The 17,376-nt window shown below is 38.2% G+C and overlaps 1 protein-coding gene across 1 annotated transcript; it reads right to left on the bottom strand.

The window, feature by feature from the left end:
• Positions 1-292: 292 nt before the first annotated feature.
• Positions 293-17,005, bottom strand: LOC113150547 (integrin alpha-2). Its single transcript, XM_026343099.1, has 30 exons — positions 16,902-17,005; positions 15,669-15,792; positions 14,089-14,198; positions 13,739-13,830; positions 13,129-13,243; positions 11,951-12,078; positions 11,686-11,834; positions 11,395-11,545; positions 10,592-10,757; positions 10,406-10,482; positions 9,729-9,867; positions 8,832-8,977; positions 8,576-8,719; positions 8,220-8,423; positions 8,008-8,138; positions 7,659-7,822; positions 7,381-7,532; positions 7,109-7,219; positions 6,761-6,846; positions 5,405-5,546; positions 5,211-5,294; positions 5,055-5,131; positions 4,880-4,963; positions 4,688-4,790; positions 4,481-4,591; positions 4,155-4,265; positions 3,651-3,764; positions 3,452-3,541; positions 2,983-3,099; positions 293-2,825 (listed from the first exon to the last, which is right to left on the bottom strand). The coding sequence occupies exons 1-30, from the start codon at positions 16,945-16,947 to the stop codon at positions 2,736-2,738; spliced, it is 3,558 nt and encodes a 1,185-aa protein (XP_026198884.1). The 5' UTR covers positions 16,948-17,005; the 3' UTR covers positions 293-2,735.
• Positions 17,006-17,376: the final 371 nt, after the last annotated feature.

Raw genomic sequence — 17,376 nt, 5'->3', positions numbered from 1 at the left:
AAATCTGTTGCTCCTCAGCGCACAGGACTTGCTTTTGAAATCCAAACTAACAGGTCACATATAGTGTGCTTTAAATTATAATCAGAAACAGAAACCGGTTGGAAGACCTAAAACAAAGGAGGCAACCAAATTAAATCAATAGAAATTGCCCCATGTGCCTTGAAAATGGACTAAAACGGTCAGAACATTATATCGAGCATGTATCAGCTACTATTGATGGCAGATAGCAAACACTGTAATGAATAGAAGAAAAACATCTGTACGAGAAGCACATTTACTCATACTTTAATGCGTTTACTCAAATATTTTTAACCAAAGAAAGTCATTTCATCAGGAATATTTACATTCTTTCACGTATTCCTCATGTTCTACCTAATGAATCAGGGATCTGACTAATCTTACAAAGACTGTCAAACTCCAGAGCTATTTAATTCCACGTGAGTGCAGTCATTGTAATGCCGATTGTTAGGAGTGATCACAGTATTAAAAGGCAAATCTGAAAATGTTCTAGTGACGCTGAGTTAAAGTTCAGCAAGTCAGTTAGTGTCAGTGAGATCAGTGTCTTTGAAGAGCTGACACTGATCTGAATGAATGTGAACACACCCATGCAATGTCACAGATTGAGGGATGACATTCAATTTGTTTTAATTTGATACAGATTTTTATTTTTTTACATCAAAAAAGTACACTGCAACACTTTTGTTTAGTTTAGTGTTACATGATGTTGTCGAAAGGTTTTGTGCTGTAATACTTTGTGACTGTATGGGTTTTTACTATGAAACAAAATAAATGAAAAGTTGACCTCCGCCATGCAAACGCATCAGTTGTGTATGGAGTTCATGGCAATCCTTTAAGTAGTTGCAATGAAACCACTCTACACAGTCAAGATTTGGGTAATGCTAAAGATCTTAACAGTGCAAACAAGGCCAATAGCTATTTAATAACTCGCAATGACATCATTCTTCATTCACAAGAACATTGCAGCAATTCGTGAGCAATCATTCCACTGTGGCATGGGTCATTCCTTTGGCTAGAAGTGCCAGTCATCTGCAGGAAACTCTAGAGGGATGACTTTACGAACATTTTCGCTGTTCTCATCTCATTTCATCAACTATTTCAACATTGCTCCCCGTACACTTACACACACAGAGGCTATTTCACAACACCGTAGTGTATGAGTAATTGTGAAACAGAGAAGTTCGAGCATTTATCAAATTCTATAGATCCCCTCCAACAAGGAAGGCTCAAGCCAAGCTTCCAAAAATGTGCTACTTATTAGATTCCACTTCACCAGATCCAAAGAAACTAATGCTAAAAACTCTGCTGGGTGCTGGAGTTGGCGCGTTCAGAAGGAAAACATTCAGAAACACATTCCGCAACATTCGAGGGACAGACTTATCTAACAGTGGGAGAACACGACAGTCAAAAATGTGAGAGGAAATGAATCGAGTTTGAGGAAAAACCTCAATTGTACTGATGTTTGGAAGGAAGTGGTCCCAGTGGGATCTAGCTGGGTTAAGTTTTCTACAAATGATCCAGTGAGAGCAGAGAGGAGATAAAAAAAGACACAAGAAACACAATCGAAAATAGGTTATAAATTATGATGAAATAATTGATGGTGGTACAATAGTGTTCAAGTCAGCAGCAGAGCAGTGAGAAGAGGGGTGCCAACATGCTGCCATCTTGTGGCAAAGCTGTGTCAGTACACATCGAGATCCAAACTGAATGTCTGGCAAATTTCCTACTGCTAATAAAAACAAAGGCACAGATTCTGTGTATTTAAGAAGCAACTTAGCCTGGTTACTGCTTTGGGCTCTCAGTAAACAAACAATAAAATATTTAAAAACTGTATCTCTGAAGTGTAATTTTACTAAACCACTAAACTGACTAATTACCAGATAAAATAATTAGCAAATTATTTAAATACTAAAGAACATTAAGTTGCAGCCCTGAATAACTGAAATATTCATACCTGACAAATTGTGCCATTATAAAAGAAAAATAAAATCTGTGTGACAAATATTACCAAAAAACAATAACACAAAAACATGTAGTCACCCCTTGGACCTCTAAACTTTTCATATACAGTACAAAACTCAATATGAAAGATCATCATTTTATCTTACAGTATATACAGACAATGACAATGAAACAGATAAATTATATATTCCACCTTGTCAAGGATAATGTTTTCATTTTGCATTTAAACTATTGATATCAACAGTCTTAGTGCAAGAAAAGTCCTGAGTACCAGAGGTGACAACGGATCTCGAGGCAGTTTAATGCTACAAACTCAATGTCCATGTGTTGACAAGTGAACTATATTCTGTACACGAATATATGATTTTTTGGAAACTATTATTTTTTCAGTCATGTTGCCCAGAATTTACAGTGTAAAACTCAGGATGCTGTAGCAACACGCGGATCTAAATCTAAACCTTTGTATGTGGTTCTGCTGTGTTGGGAAAATACAGTTGTGCATCTCTTATAAATCAGTGCAGCAAATAGTACATGTAAAAAAAAAATAAAGCAAAACAATAAACACACTATCCCTCTGTAAAATGGACAGAGGATCAAATCCCAGTCATTCACAAACTTACCAGCTTCCATTTCATTCCAGTGACTGAGCTATAGTCCATTTGCACTTTAAAAGAACCAGTGAGAAGTACCACTACCCACACTGGATACAACCCAGTGCAGAGAGGAGACTGCAGATTGTCTTTTTATTTTTTAGTTCACAGCACTTCATCGACATGTGCGCGGCTCTGCCCATCTTCCTCCGCCTCCTTCTGAAGCTGCTGGTACTTTCTTTTGAAAAACCCAAACTAGGACGTAAACAGTTCTCGTATAAGTCAACAGTTGCATATAAAAACTGAAGCTATAAAAATGCTCTTATACTCATTGCCTGTAGCTGTATCAACAATCCACCGACATTCCTCTTTATGTTGTAATGTTTTCACAAAAGTGTAGAGACACACTCACCTTCCACAATAGTCCAACAGCCAGAGCCAACAGCAGCAGTCCGGCAAAGATGCTGCCAACGATTACACCTATTGGAACATCTGCTGTCTCTCCAGGTTTACTGATCACCACCACCACCTCAACAGCAGGAAGCAGGAAGACAGGACAGGTGTCATGATCCATGCCTGGCCCTGCCACTTTAGTTTCTGTTCATACTCCTCTCAGAGTGATCTTCAGTTTTTTAGATTAACCTTGGTTGTGTTGTGATTAAAGCTTTTTTTATTTCAAGCTCTGGTTCTAGTTTTATCCACGATTTCCCCCCCTCCCTTACAACAGGTCCTCACAAGCTCCGAGTCACTCAGATAAACTATGCAGACTTGGCACTTCTGATATGTCTGATGTTGTCTCATTTACAAATAGAAGCAGGTCAGTTTTAGAAGTCTTTCCTTCTTCATCAATATGTGGCACCAAATATTCAAAGTGATCTTACCGGAAGCTGTTTGAGGCCAATAATAAGCAGGTCAGGGTTGGAGGTTTCAATATCAACATTAGAGGTCAGCTCGATGCTCTGATAGGAAGCCTATCATAGTAAAATGATAAATTAATAAATTAATCTGCAACACAGCACAGTTATTGTAATAAAAGCAGACAAAACATTCTAATTATACTTCAATACAAAACATATTTACCGAAACAAATGTGCCACTCCAGATCCTTGTTTTGACTTTTACAATGTAGCTGCTCTTGACTTCCGTATCTTTGATGATGCATTTTAAATACTCGCATTTTGCATTACTGCAGTCCTGTAAGTTAAACAGTTAAAATTAAAATAAAATGAATTCAGCACATAACACAATTTCAAATTACCCTGAAATTTAGGAAGTGTACATTCTACCATCAAAATTAGTTAGAACTACTAGTTGAGCTATTAAATTTGTCAAATATGAGATAGAGGTAAAAAGTATGAAATATGACACAATGCAGTTTGCAGCTTCATAATACATGTAGCTTATAATACTGTGTGAATTATACATGAAGCACTTGAGAATCTAATAAAATCACTTGTGTAGAAAATATATTATTAAGTGAAAATACTGCGTGATAAAATTCCACAGAAGGAACTACTATTTAAGAAAGTACACAAACTGTACAGTGTGTAAAAAGACAAATATGCACATAAGTAAGTGACTGACCAGTTTCTCCATGCGTCTGAGGCTCTCCTCTGTGAAAGAGACTTTGTGGCTCTTCATGCCGATCTTCAGAGGATCAACCAGGTTGGCAGAATCACAGCTGATAGAACCACCCTGCAGGCGGAGAAGCCTTACTGTAGACCATTTATATGTTTACATATAACACTCAACATCATATAGTATTGGAGCAGTTTGGTAACCAGTCAAACTGACGGCTTGGTTAATTTGTACCATCAGATTATTTTACCACTGAACATCAATTGTATTTCCTGAATAGTTTGAAAGTCTCCACAGAAACTGAGCTTGTTTTTTGGGAACTGAGTACTTACCGCTTGTGTGTCCACACTGGTAACATAAAGGATCTGATTTCCCCCTTTCGTGGTGATTGGCAGAGCAATGGTCAGATACAGGAGGCTGACAGGGAGGTTACCTGTTGAAACCTTTAAACACAATTCATCTTAATAAACACATCTTTGAATAGATTTCATGATAAATGAGATTATTATGTTTTTAGAGATGGGACTTATCTACGGCACCTTCACTGTAAAGTTAAACTCTGGGCCGATGTCGTCTAGAGATTTGACCGTTGTTGCTACTGGATTGTTAACATCTGCCACGTAGAAATCGATGTTTGACTGCCTACAACAACAAGACCATCATTTTATTGCATTTAACTGTCAATAATACACTGCTGAAGGTATACTTAAGGTAACAAACAGTAAAACCACCTGGATAAAACAATCCCTGCATCGTATTGAATTGGAAAGGATTTGTCCACCTTGTTGTCTGCAGGTCTTTCTTCATCACTATCACTGTAAAGAAAAAAGGTACCGAGCACTGTTACACACAATCATTTCAACTGAGACACAAATTCAAATTGAATTTCCACTTAATTCAGTTCACCTCTTGGCCTCAAATTTCACCTCAGCTCGGTCTTGCAAGTCATCAAGACTGTACTCAAAATTTATCCGAAATTTAATCTGTAACGAAATAACATGACAGTATTGTGAATAATCTTTTGGAAAAAGTTCACAAGCAGAATAAATGTGTTGCACTTACCTCCTCATCTGTTCTCAATGCCGGGTATCCCACTTGGCAAGTGACAGTTTGTGACTGTGTTGAGGTGCATTTGACTCTATCTGTCTGTAAATGTATAGGACAGAACATAACTGTGGTGGGATTTTATTTCAAACACAGTGCTTTACCAAGCTGGAAATGTTGTTGTGGATCATGTGAGTCTGCTGATCACTCACAGGAGGAGAGATGGAGGAGTAGTAGAGGTTGCTGGAGTATGTGGCCATAACCTGAGTGTTGTATGCGTTCTCCTTTTTGTTCTTCACAACAACTTCAAATGATAATTCTCGGTTAGTAGCGCTGACCAGAACGGGAGTGGAGCTGCAGCACAAGATTGTTGTACATTATGGAATTTGTGTCATAGATTAACGTATAGTATCACACTGTTGACCAGAGGGATAAAGCTCTTATATAGTATATAGTTTTATATGTACATACGACTATCATCAGGCTATAAATGGACCTCTGTTTACACACAAAGTCACACCCAGCAGCTCAAGTTATTGCTAAAATTTTCCACTGCTCTTCTCACACTGTGTGTGTTTAGACAGTGACTAGTATGTCACGCAGATGTGCGTTGTGAGTTGTGAAAGAAAATTCATTTAGTTTTCTTTTTCCAAAGAAGAAAATATACGACAACAGTTTTTTTGTTTTGTTTTGTTATTCAGCCTTACTCCCACGTTTTCGTCTGCTCAAAATGTAGACATTTGTTTTTACAATCTGCTCAGTACTGGTACATTTTCCATTAAAACTGTTGCTGTATATGCTTCTGAGGACAAGATTGTTTGTTTAGAAGTTGACATTACCAATAATAAATATGTAAATTAAATGAAACTAGCTTACCACATATAGGCTCAGTCCCAGTATATAAATATAAACCCGAAATGATGCATTACGTCATTGTTTTTTCCAAACTCATAAGTCTGGCACAACAATTTTATGAACGTTTTTTTATAAAGTTGCTGTATAAACTGGAAGACTTTAATTACTGCAGCTATTAACGATCAAGCCAGACTCATAAAACAGAAATAGCGTAATTGTTGTTAACGAGTTACCAGGGTGCAACACTAAATAGAGAAATAACTATTCTGCCAAGGCTGGGTCATTCTTTCTTCTCTATTTTATGTAACTACTAAACGCTGTTAGGTGACGTCATAACTGTCTCACACTTGATCTCCACCTTAACACAAGTCTTTGAGTATAGAACAGTAATATGAAAACAATTTGTTTGCTTGCCTTGTTCCTCACTTGTAAGTCGCTTTGGATAAAAGCGTCTGCTAAATGACTAAATGTAAATGTAAATGCATGTGACAATGCATTAGTTGAATCCAGCCCCAGAGCTGTGGGGCTGAGTGAAGCTACTTGAAATCATTGCTTTCAGGTCCTGATTTTACATTGATTTGACATAGCTTTGATCAAGTTTGTTATGTCACACAGATTTACTCTTTACTTTTGACTAACAGAACCATCACATGGTGTATTTTTATCTTTAAAACTGTATCTGTTAGTATAATCAGTAAGGCAGCATCTCTCACCTGGACGTTTTCGTGACTGTCTTGACACTCAGCACCAAATCACTGATGCATACGTCATCAGAACCACAGTCTTTTGTGAAGGGGATCTGAAACAATAACACAGCGGTGAGTATAGCACAGGTTTTCAAAAAATGCTGATGAATTTTAATCTTTTTGGAAAAACATAACCTGCAAAACTTGCGACTTTAATTTTTAATATACCAGTTATCATGACACACACCATTGTTGATTTTAAACACCTTTGCACAATCGCAACTATTTAAAATCACCTGATCTATTTCCTGTAGATCTTTGGAGACCAAAGGTTAAAAAGGAATGAACACAGATCATAGTGTATCAGTCACTTACAAAGAACTCCGTCGCATTTGGGGAAAACATATCGAGGACAGGATTCACATCTGCATTCTGCTGCTCGATTTCTACTTTCATACTGAGGGAATTAACAAAGTCTGGTGTCTCCTGTTGAAGGGAGCATATATAGACAAATCAGGAAACTATTTTCAGAGTACTACATATAATAATGCATATTTAGGAAAAACAAATATCAAGCCTTCTCATGTCAGTACTTGTTGATAACACCACACAGCTGAATCGTGAAGGACATCACTTTCATCCATTACCTGAACATAAACCTGGTAGTCTCGACACAGGGGTGTAGACGAAATCTTTGCTTTTTCTGTAAGGAAGCGTTCGTTGTTATTTGTAAACATCCCTCTTGATGTCACTCGTGAATCCCGCAAGTTAGCGTCCAAAGTTAAAGTGTACGATATATCTGAAAGGAATTCAGAAAGAGTGTGACTGAAACATCCACTGATCTGACTTCAATTATGTTTTTGCTGTAAACGACAGGCATAATAATAAATAAGTAGTATTAGTACTGGGAAATGTGCAATGTTACCAATGGGCCCAACGGGGTTCTTAGGCCTGAATGCAGCACTGAAACAGAGGTGGGTGTTGAAACATACAAGCTTGCGTCCATTAATGTCACAGGCTTTGTTGAAAATATTGATTTTATCGGGGGTGAAAGAAGCTTCAGTCGAGACAGATGCCACACCACGGGACCTGAAAAAAGTTCAAAATAGTATCAAGACTGTGCAATTGAATTAAAAATAAATAACAGAATAATAACAATAATGTTTTATTATGAATTATAATGCTGATGTTAAAATAAAGTAACATAGTAAATGATTACATATTTACTTTTAACCACAGTGTTAATCACAGGTTATGTTTATTGTTAAACTCACCAGAGCTGCACCACTTTGCCATAGGCACCGATTGAGATATCAGGGATAGTATCATCATTCAAATCTTTGTAGCTATCTAGGGATCTTCCAAAATACTGCAATTGAGGATCCAGTTTGGAGCCAAGGATTCTCTAAAAAAGAAAAAAATGATAATTATCATAATTCACACATCACATGGTTATTGTCTGTCACATTTGGTTTCTTTTCCATACCTGTGAGAAGTCTTTCTTTAACGTCTTCCTCTCCCCATTGTAGATATAGATAACACCTTTTTCTTTGTCTTCTAGTGGTGCTCCGACTACAACATCATTGTAACCGTCAAGGTCCAAGTCAGGAATGACCGAGATAGCCATGCCAAAACGTGCATTCTCATTTTGAGGTGGACCATTCAGGAATCCCTGCTCATTCAAAATACCCTTTGGATGATAAGATGGAGAAAATGTGTGACTGCTTTCAATGCCAGTGGGGACGTCTCTTTATCCAGCATAAATGGTCTATCCCCTAAATATGAAGACTTCTCTTTCTCACCATTGCTCAGAAAGTAGGATCAGAATAGTGACATTTTTACCTTGGTAACAGAGAAGAGGTAGACTTTGCCTTCTTCTCTCCTCAGCTCGTTCATGTACATGGGTGCACCAACCAGCAGGAGGTCTGTCACCCCATCTTTATCCACATCCAGAGAGCACAGCACACTTCCAAAATATGATCCAATCTAGGACAACAATAGCCTGTTTACCTGCTTGTAAGGCTTCAAATCACATGTAAACAGTTGGTACTAAGTCAAAAACAGTATGTTGATGGCGTAAATCCTCTCATGCCAGTACCTGTTTTCCTCGTTCTGAATCTATGATAGTAGACTGCTTCTGGGAATTGACCGTGTAGACAATGACTTGCCCAGAGTGGTTGGAGCGAGGCGCACCGGCCACAAAGTACAGAGTAGACTCATCATTCATTGTGGTGACGGAATAGCCTGGAAATGCCCATAATGATAACAGGGTATGTTATCATGCCTCAACAGGCGCAACAAAATCAAAAAAGTATGAGGGAGATGTTTATAAAGAGCAGTTTCTACATGTCCACACTGTGCAGAGAAGAGGTGCAGTTAGGCAACATCCTGAAAACATCTGTAATGATGGTTTATGGGTGAGTAGGGGCTTTAGTATTTCACTTAAAAAATATAGTAGATGATTACTTTATTCAATATAATGTATTACTACTACTACTACTACTACATAATGTGTTCTACCTTCAGAAGCTACGACATCAACTATGCTCTATTTTAATTCCTGTGTAATTTTATTATACTTGGAGTTATTACATACAGTAACAAATACACTGCAGTATTGCAACATTTACTGCAACTTAAGGGAATCATTTCAGTATTTCCTTCAACACTTTACAGAGCTCAGCAGCTGCAACACACCAGTAATATAGATTGATTTCCATATTTCTATTATTAGGACAAAGGAAATGTCTAGTCGTAGTCCTGTATCCTTTGCTGCAAAGCAAAGAAAATGTAGCAGTAAATAGAGAAGTAATCAGTTTCTATTTGATAAACACCACAGATATTTAATGCTATGCAGCTCTGCCTTGTGAATTAACCATGCAGCTAAAAAGATTACACTGACTTAATAGACAACTTACACATACATTCCTGTGTTGCTTAATACAAAGATTTAAAGTAATGCAATCAAATGCAGAGGAACACTGCACATGCCTACCCAGTAGTGAGCTGTGGTTTCTGTCTTGAAGTGTTCCCTCAAAAGCAGAAAAGGGCAGGATGTCTACTTTTGACCCTGTTTGGTGGACGACAGTGCCGCTCCATGTGTAAGCTCCCACCGCCCCCAGCATCATCACATTCTTAAACAGAAGAGGCCAAAGGTCAGTGAACAGACTACAGATTAAATTTCCCACCCAAAATAAAACAAGTGATGAGAAAGGTCATTGTCAGACAAATGGTATCTTCCTATTTCCTGTCTGTGAGAATGCTGCATTGGTAAAACAGACGTGTTCCTATGCTGTGGTTGTGGTTTATACATACTGGACTCATTCATACTAGATCTTTTTATAGCTGTTCTAAAAAGGTCTTACTTCAGAGTATTTTGTCATAGCACAAACAGCAGTGCATACATTTGTACGCGGAGCACCCACACATACACTGACAACTTTTCAGGTTTGTAAAGTTCTATCTCAAATGAGTACAAATCCGTGTGCAGCGCCTTGACAGCTGGTAAGTCCTCAGCTGGACTTCCTCTAATTTATCACACATATACCCAAAGCAATGCAAAAGTCTTTTTTTCACTGCACTGCTTTGAGCGTAATAAACAGCAAACATGTGTACATGCTTTGTCACAGTTGAAAGAAAAGCTTTAGAGCTGTTATAGGCAGCACTGTTTACCTGTTGACTGGAGTAGTGAGCACTGAATCCAACCTGGGACATCTCCATCTTGAAGCTGTCACCACCTTTTCCAGTGCCTTGTTGGAACAGAGCATTGTGTAAACACCAAAGTCAAAAACAGCTGCTGCCTATATGACAACAGGACAATGTTATTATTAAAATTATCGTTATTAGTAGTAGTATTACCTTCTATGCTAAAGATGCGGTCGCCCAGTGTTCCAGCGATGGTGGAGAGTGCTGCCTCTTCTGACACATTGAAGAAGTACTTCTCTGTGGGTAAGCTAGCAATGGATTTAATTTCTGCAATTAGCTTTTCTGTGTCGATGTTGTTTCTAATATAATAACCCAAGACCTAGGAAAAAAACAGATATCAGACCAATGAGAGTGATGGACACCTAGGTCAAATTAACACATATCTAATCAAGAGGCAATACATCTCGCATTATACCATTCGTTATAGTATAATAATGACTATCACAATAACTTAATGATGACTGCCGGTAGATATGGTAGATGCTTATGGTAAAGGGGTTAGTGAATAATGAAAAACCACAGGGAAATTTGCAAGGAACCACTCGTTCAAACCACAGTGTAAGCGTGAAGTGAGTCATGCTGCTCAAATATAGAAAAGCAAAAAGGAAAATTCAGATCTCTTACAAATTGTATGGTTTCTCTAACAAGGACTGTGGATTTTCATATAAAACAAGTTGACAAATAGCTCTATGGCTATGACCTTTGTGGACACTCCCCTCCAAAAGTATTGGAACAGTGAGGTCAGTTCCTTTATTTTTGCTGTAGACTGAAAACTTTGGGTTTGATATCAAAAGCTGAATTTAACAACAGATCAACATTTCAGTTCCAGGTGTTTACGTCTGGATCCGATACACAACTTAGAAGATAGCATGTGGAGCTACTCCCTACTTTTAGAGGGGAGTGTTTATGTTATTATGAGGGTTATTGAACTGTTATGATGGCTGGCCCTCACTTACGGCGATACCAAAGCGGGTGATGCCTTGTTTCTCACAATCTGCAATGACTGCATCTCTCATGTGGTTGTCATGAGACTCTCCATCGGTGACAACAACCAACACCTTTGCTGCGCCCGGGCGGCCGCCCTTTTGTGGCGAAAAACCTGTCCGACTGTAGAGAGAGAGAGAGAGAGTTTGTTCTTTTACTCTGAGGGTCTACAATGTTCTGTCAAGTAAGTGATAAAATATTATATATATATTTCAGTAATGAAATGTACTGAACTTAAACTCTAATACTGATGTAACACCAACCTGGCTGATTGGATCGCATTGAAGGTATTTGTTGATGTACCATACATTTGTGTAATTCTGGATGCTGCCTTGACCATCTCATTTTTGGTTTTATAGGTGTTTAGCTGGAATTCAATCCTCTGATCAACGCCGTACTGAATGACACTGACCTATAACAATAACAGATTACGTAAAGAAACACAACTTTTTTGAATCTTGAATCTTGAACTTTAAGATTATATTCCCACAGCATCTGTTTAAATTTCCTGATGACACATGACATTACCTGTGTGCTTTGGGGCCCAATGTCGAGCGCAGATATTAATTTCTGGAGGAAATCAGTCATTGGAGGCCACGGATAAATGCTGTTGGAGCCATCCAAAACAATCACAATGTCCATAGGCCCTCCACATGCTAGACAAGTCATGGTGGGGGACACACATACATTTACAGTAAGCAGCCATGATGAATCCAACTGAAAATGTACAATTTAATATTTTGTGACCATTTCCTAAAACTTATTTTTCTGTTAGAAAGCCACAACCACTGTGGTCAGTCTTCAACTGAACTTCCTTTGTCATATTTCACAAATGGCCACACAAATGTAAACATATTTATACTGCAGGTTTGAGTGCACTGCATATAGAAAATGTAAAAAAAAATATTTTGCAGACGTCAAACTTGCATGAAACAGGTTATATATCGTAGTTAACCATGTTTGGCTTTTATTAATTTGTTGAATATTAGTATTATTTGTTTCCACTGCAACAAGGACAGACACTTTCTTTGTAGTGTTCTCAAGGTTTAAGAGCAGTGGCTGAAAAGCAGAGCACTGCTAAGCTACATAATAAATCTATAGGATTCTACTGCAAGGATGGGACACCATTGTTCTTAAAGATATTCCCAGTAATATTCATCATCTTCAGACAAGTATTTGAATGTACCCAAAGGAACAAACCATATGTCACTGCCCTGCAAAGCTATGTAATTAGTCTAACACATATATACACAAACCTTTAAAATAACATGATGAATCCAACTGAAAATGTACAATTTAATATTTTGTGACCATTTCCTAAAACTTCCTTTTCTGTTAGAAAGCCACAACCACTGTGGTCAGTCTTCAACTGAACTTCCTTTGTCATATTTCACAAACGGCCACACAAACGTAAACATATTAATACTGCAGGTTTGAGTGCACTGCATATAGAAAATGTAAAAAAAAAAAACATTTTGCAGACGTCAAACTTGCATGAAACAGGTTATATATCGTAGTTAACCATGTTTGGCTTTTATTAATTTGTTGAATATTAGTATACTTTGTTTCCACTGCAACAAGGACAGTATTTGAATGTACCCAAAGGAACAAACCATATGTCACTGCCCTGCAAAGCTATGTCATTAGTCTAACACATATATACACAAACCTTTAAAATAACATGAATTATTTAAAACACTTCTTACTCTGGACAGCAGGTGAGAAGGCAGGTTGAAGACTAAAGAGGGGGCCCATTTTTGCACATATTCCTGGGTAGAAATCCTGACTGCCACACAGCTGTCCCCAGAGAGGACCACACATCTGCATCAGACAACCACAAGATAAGAGAAGAGACTTTGTGGATTCACTTTGTCACTGCCCTGAAAGGTTCCTAACAAGCTCTTACGTCTATTACGTATATTTATTCGTTTATTTGTAAATTTAAACTAATACTGATGGGGGCCGATAATACTGCACGTGCAAACCTGAGTGGGTTTTTTTTTTTTGCCTAGTTTTGTTTCCTGTTAGTTCAGCAACACCGCTGGCATACTTCCTTCTGCCTAAAAATATCAATGCAAATTTCAAAGAAGAAAAAAAAAACACTTGCCTTTCACATGCTGCTTTACCATCCAAGTGGTGTTAATTACAATAGTAATAGTACTATAGTCTATAGAAATATATATTGTGTACTAAGCATGCATGAAATTATGAATATTCCCTCAAAGCAAGTATCAAACTAAAGTAGTTTTTAAAGTAAAGATAGAATCTGCCAGTTGCTGAAATAGCATCATTTCCTACATCTAAACACAGACATACCATCAAATCAGTGAGTGTCGGCATCCGGACAAGAGTCAAACCCAGGGACATGTTGATGTTGACATTTTTAACAGCTGGGATACTGAGAGAATCTGAGAGTCAAATAAAACATTGCATTAAAGTTTGGATAATAGATATTAGAATTATCTTAAGCTCAATGTGAATAAAAGGTAGTGTTGCTGTAATACACCGTATGTATTTTTTAATTTTTAAAACATAAAGCAAGAGATCTGCAGACACGCTAGATGTCTAAGGATGGAGCACCTTTTTTTAGGTTTAGGTATTTTAAGTGCACGGCAAATGTTTGGTACAGAGGGGTTAATGGGAAACAACAAAACACCAAACCTTACCTTGAAGATTGAGTTTGTCACAGGTGTTTCTTGACCCAGAGACTGGACACTTGTAAATATCCCCTTTCCTGTTTTGACTGTAACCACTCCATGGAGCACCAACCAGGAGCCTGTGGAAAACAACAATATTCATCTTATGTCCGCTCTTGTAAACACCCACTGAATGTTTTTGTGTGAAGTGCACACAGCAAGCTAATTTATCCAACTTATTTGAGGCAGTATACTGTAATTTGCTTAATGTATATTCCCATGTTGTCATAGAAAATCATTTAAGTCCACCTCACTTCACTGCAGTATCTGTTTGGTCAAGTGTAACATGGAATCTATAAAAACATACTGATACAAACATCTGAGTCTGAGCGGTCTTGTCATGAGCAAGAACCAACAAGTCAATCGCAATATTCTATCATCATTATTATTTCCTTCATTCGTCAAGAAAAAGCAAACAAGATTCTACAGGTTAATACTGGAAATATCCGCTTCAAACCCATATTATTCACACATCTCGCGTTCTGCTTGCTGTTCTTCAACCAAAGTTGTGAAGTCTCAGGTTTAGATTTAGACATCTCTCAAAATCTGTGACCACCAGTAAGTAATGCTGATATGAGGTTGACTGAAGGAGGCTTTACACTGACAAATTTCTGAATAAAGTCTGTGGCCTAGGATTCAACATAATGTCATGACAGGGTTTTTTGTTATCTGGTAGGCATCATTCTTTATTAACTAGAAGACAGGAAACAGGATGTATTACTGTTGCTTTCTCATGGGTCCTACTGAGGCATGTACACTTCCTCAAGTTAGGTAAACGAGACACTCCACCAGACAGTGAGTTGTTGAATAAGACTGTGACTCAGAGTGTTCAACATCCACACATCTCCGAGCAGCTCAGTTAATGTTTAACTATATGTTAGAAATGGGTGGAGACAAAATGTAAGAGGCTTTAAACATGGCAGGATTGTTTGTGTGACACACAGAACCAGGGGAGAAATGACTTATATTTCAACTAGTAGAGCTGTGTTAGAGTCAGCAGCTGCAGTTATACAGTCTGCATGCTGCGTGTTGTTTGCAAAATGAAAACCTCTATGAGGAAAAGTCCTCAAAACAAGACATGAAGACAGACTGCGTACAATAACAGCTGATGTGCTTGCACAATGTTCAGCTACTATAGAGCATCTTTAGGATCAGACACATAGATTGTCTAAAACGGTTAATCAGCATGGATCTCGACTGATCCCTGTAAAACATCAGGCACCTGGCAGAATCTAAAATTTGGCCCGTTCTGGTGTACAGACTTGTACTGATGAGGTGTATCTACAAATATGACCAATGACCTCAATGTGCCTCTGCACGCTCACTCTTGCTTACCTTGGCATGCACTCTGTGGTGGTCGTTATCTTTCTCACTTTTATAGCTGTTTCAAAGATGTTACGAAAACTTAGTAAATGATTAACTGGACGCCACTTTAAAACTACAGAATATGGACAAGACGCTGTTTGTAATGGAAACACAATAAAAGTGGTGCAGACTAGGAAGGGTATATAAATCATAATGAGCTTAACAGATAACACTTAAATTCATACCATTGGTCTTGATGGTTTGCTGCTTGTAGGACTGTGTAGCCAAACTCTTCTGACGCTAGTCCGCTGAAAATCTTGGCACCTGCAGTGCCGACATTGAAGGACTGTGACTGCCACACTCTGTCAGCTGTGGAGAAGAAAAATGACATAGTTTAGATAGCACCTTAAAAAAAGTCACACTTATTATCTGGTTATAATAATAATAATAATAATAAAACTACCTACTAAACTGACTATAAACAGTACCAAGGAAATCATGATTATATTTAGAGAGGTTTTTCTATAGGTTTGCTATTTCCGACATCTTTAACTTCCTTCCTTGTGTCCACGGGTTGGTCTTCGTAGCTGAATGCTGTATGCTTTAAATGTATTTATCACTTTGACTGATGAGGGAAGAGAACTGAAAAAGTTTAACACAGGATGGTTGTTGTGTGAAGAAGTGTTGTGTGAAGACCTAAGACTTTAGCTTGTGTGTTTCTCCATAGACACAGTCCAATTTCAAGCACAGCCATCTGAAGCCCCTCAGGACATGGAATTTGCTTGTCTGCCAGTGAGTTTTTCTGCACTATCAGACCCACAAGCCCATACAGGCGTAGCTCGCCTGCCTTCGCCTCAATCGGTAGGCAGAGGAATGTGTATGGCTGCTGGGCTCAGGAGACCCTCACTAGCACAACCTCCTGCCACGCCTGTTTACCTGCAGCACAAAGTAGCACTTTGCACACCCCTGGGACTCTGCAAAACCCATAATGTATTAATATTTCAAGTCCAGAAATGGAGCATATGCACAGCCTGTGGGGGAATAATTAAATGTTTCCACTGGTTGTAGAGCAGAAAACAAGGAACACAAATGATGGGATAGTTTTTTTTCCTGCAAGTCATATGATGCACAGCAGAAGAAGAAATCTGGTTTGGTTTACGTTATTCCAGGTGGACAGACTATGGATCACACATTTGACAGCAGATGAAAGAAAACTGCACCTAATTCAAAGCAAATGCACCAACACATCCAGAGACTCCACTCAGTTTATCTTCAGGCGGCTGTAAAGTGAATGAAAACGTCCAACAAGCCGAAAGTAGCAAAACTAATTGTGGCCAATTAGAAACTTGATAAAAACGTCGCTATTCGTGGAAGAGAGGATCTGTATGTTTGAATTTATTTTAACTCTCTAATTGCGAGCGTGAAGTCGCAGGAAGGAAAACAGCAGATTTAAAGTTCAGCAAAAGTTCAGCACTTACCAACAACTAATAAAGTGAATAAGAAATTCCCCCAGAACAAATCCATAGCCGTCTGTATTCCGTGTGTATGAGGCGATTAAATGAAGCCGCCTCACTTGTCAAAGTGGTGAGTTTCACACAGACGTGACGCACTGAGCGCTCTCTAAATAAGGAGCGCTTCCTCTGACGGGACTGATGCTGACCCCGAGGTTTGTCAGAGAAATAAAGTCTGAATGGGACAAGCCGGTGTTTTCCATATTAGAGCCAAAATACAGCATTGAGGAGACAGAATATCTGACAAATAGTCCAAAACAGATAAATCTCAAGTTTAATTTCCAGCTATTTCATGGTTTAAGAATAAAAAGTGAAACATAAAAAACCATCTAAGTTCTAATGACAGCAAACAATGTCACTGTTCAAAACAAGTCCGCGCCCACCAGTTTTAATTTGAATCTCTTTTAATCATCATTCCAGAGTCACATCATGTGCGGACAAA

Source organism: Anabas testudineus, chromosome 9 (assembly GCF_900324465.2).
Source record: "Anabas testudineus chromosome 9, fAnaTes1.2, whole genome shotgun sequence".
NCBI lineage: Eukaryota > Metazoa > Chordata > Actinopteri > Anabantiformes > Anabantidae > Anabas > Anabas testudineus.
The sequence above is the reverse complement of the archived record's forward strand: the minus strand, read 5'-3'. Positions and strand labels throughout refer to the sequence as shown.

What these genes read in the sequence shown, in the direction of transcription:
- LOC113150547 (XM_026343099.1), bottom strand. Translation starts at nt 16,947, where the DNA reads ATGGATTTGTTCTGGGGGAATTTCTTATTCACTTTATTAGTTGTTG. An exon ending in GCAAACCATCAAGACCAATG is followed by an intron (nt 14,199 to 15,668) that starts GTATGAATTTAA and finishes TGTTTTCCACAG; the next exon opens with GCTCCTGGTTGGTGCTCCAT. An exon ending in ACTCCTCCATCTCTCCTCCT is followed by an intron (nt 5,295 to 5,404) that starts GTGAGTGATCAG and finishes ATACATTTACAG; the next exon opens with ACAGATAGAGTCAAATGCAC.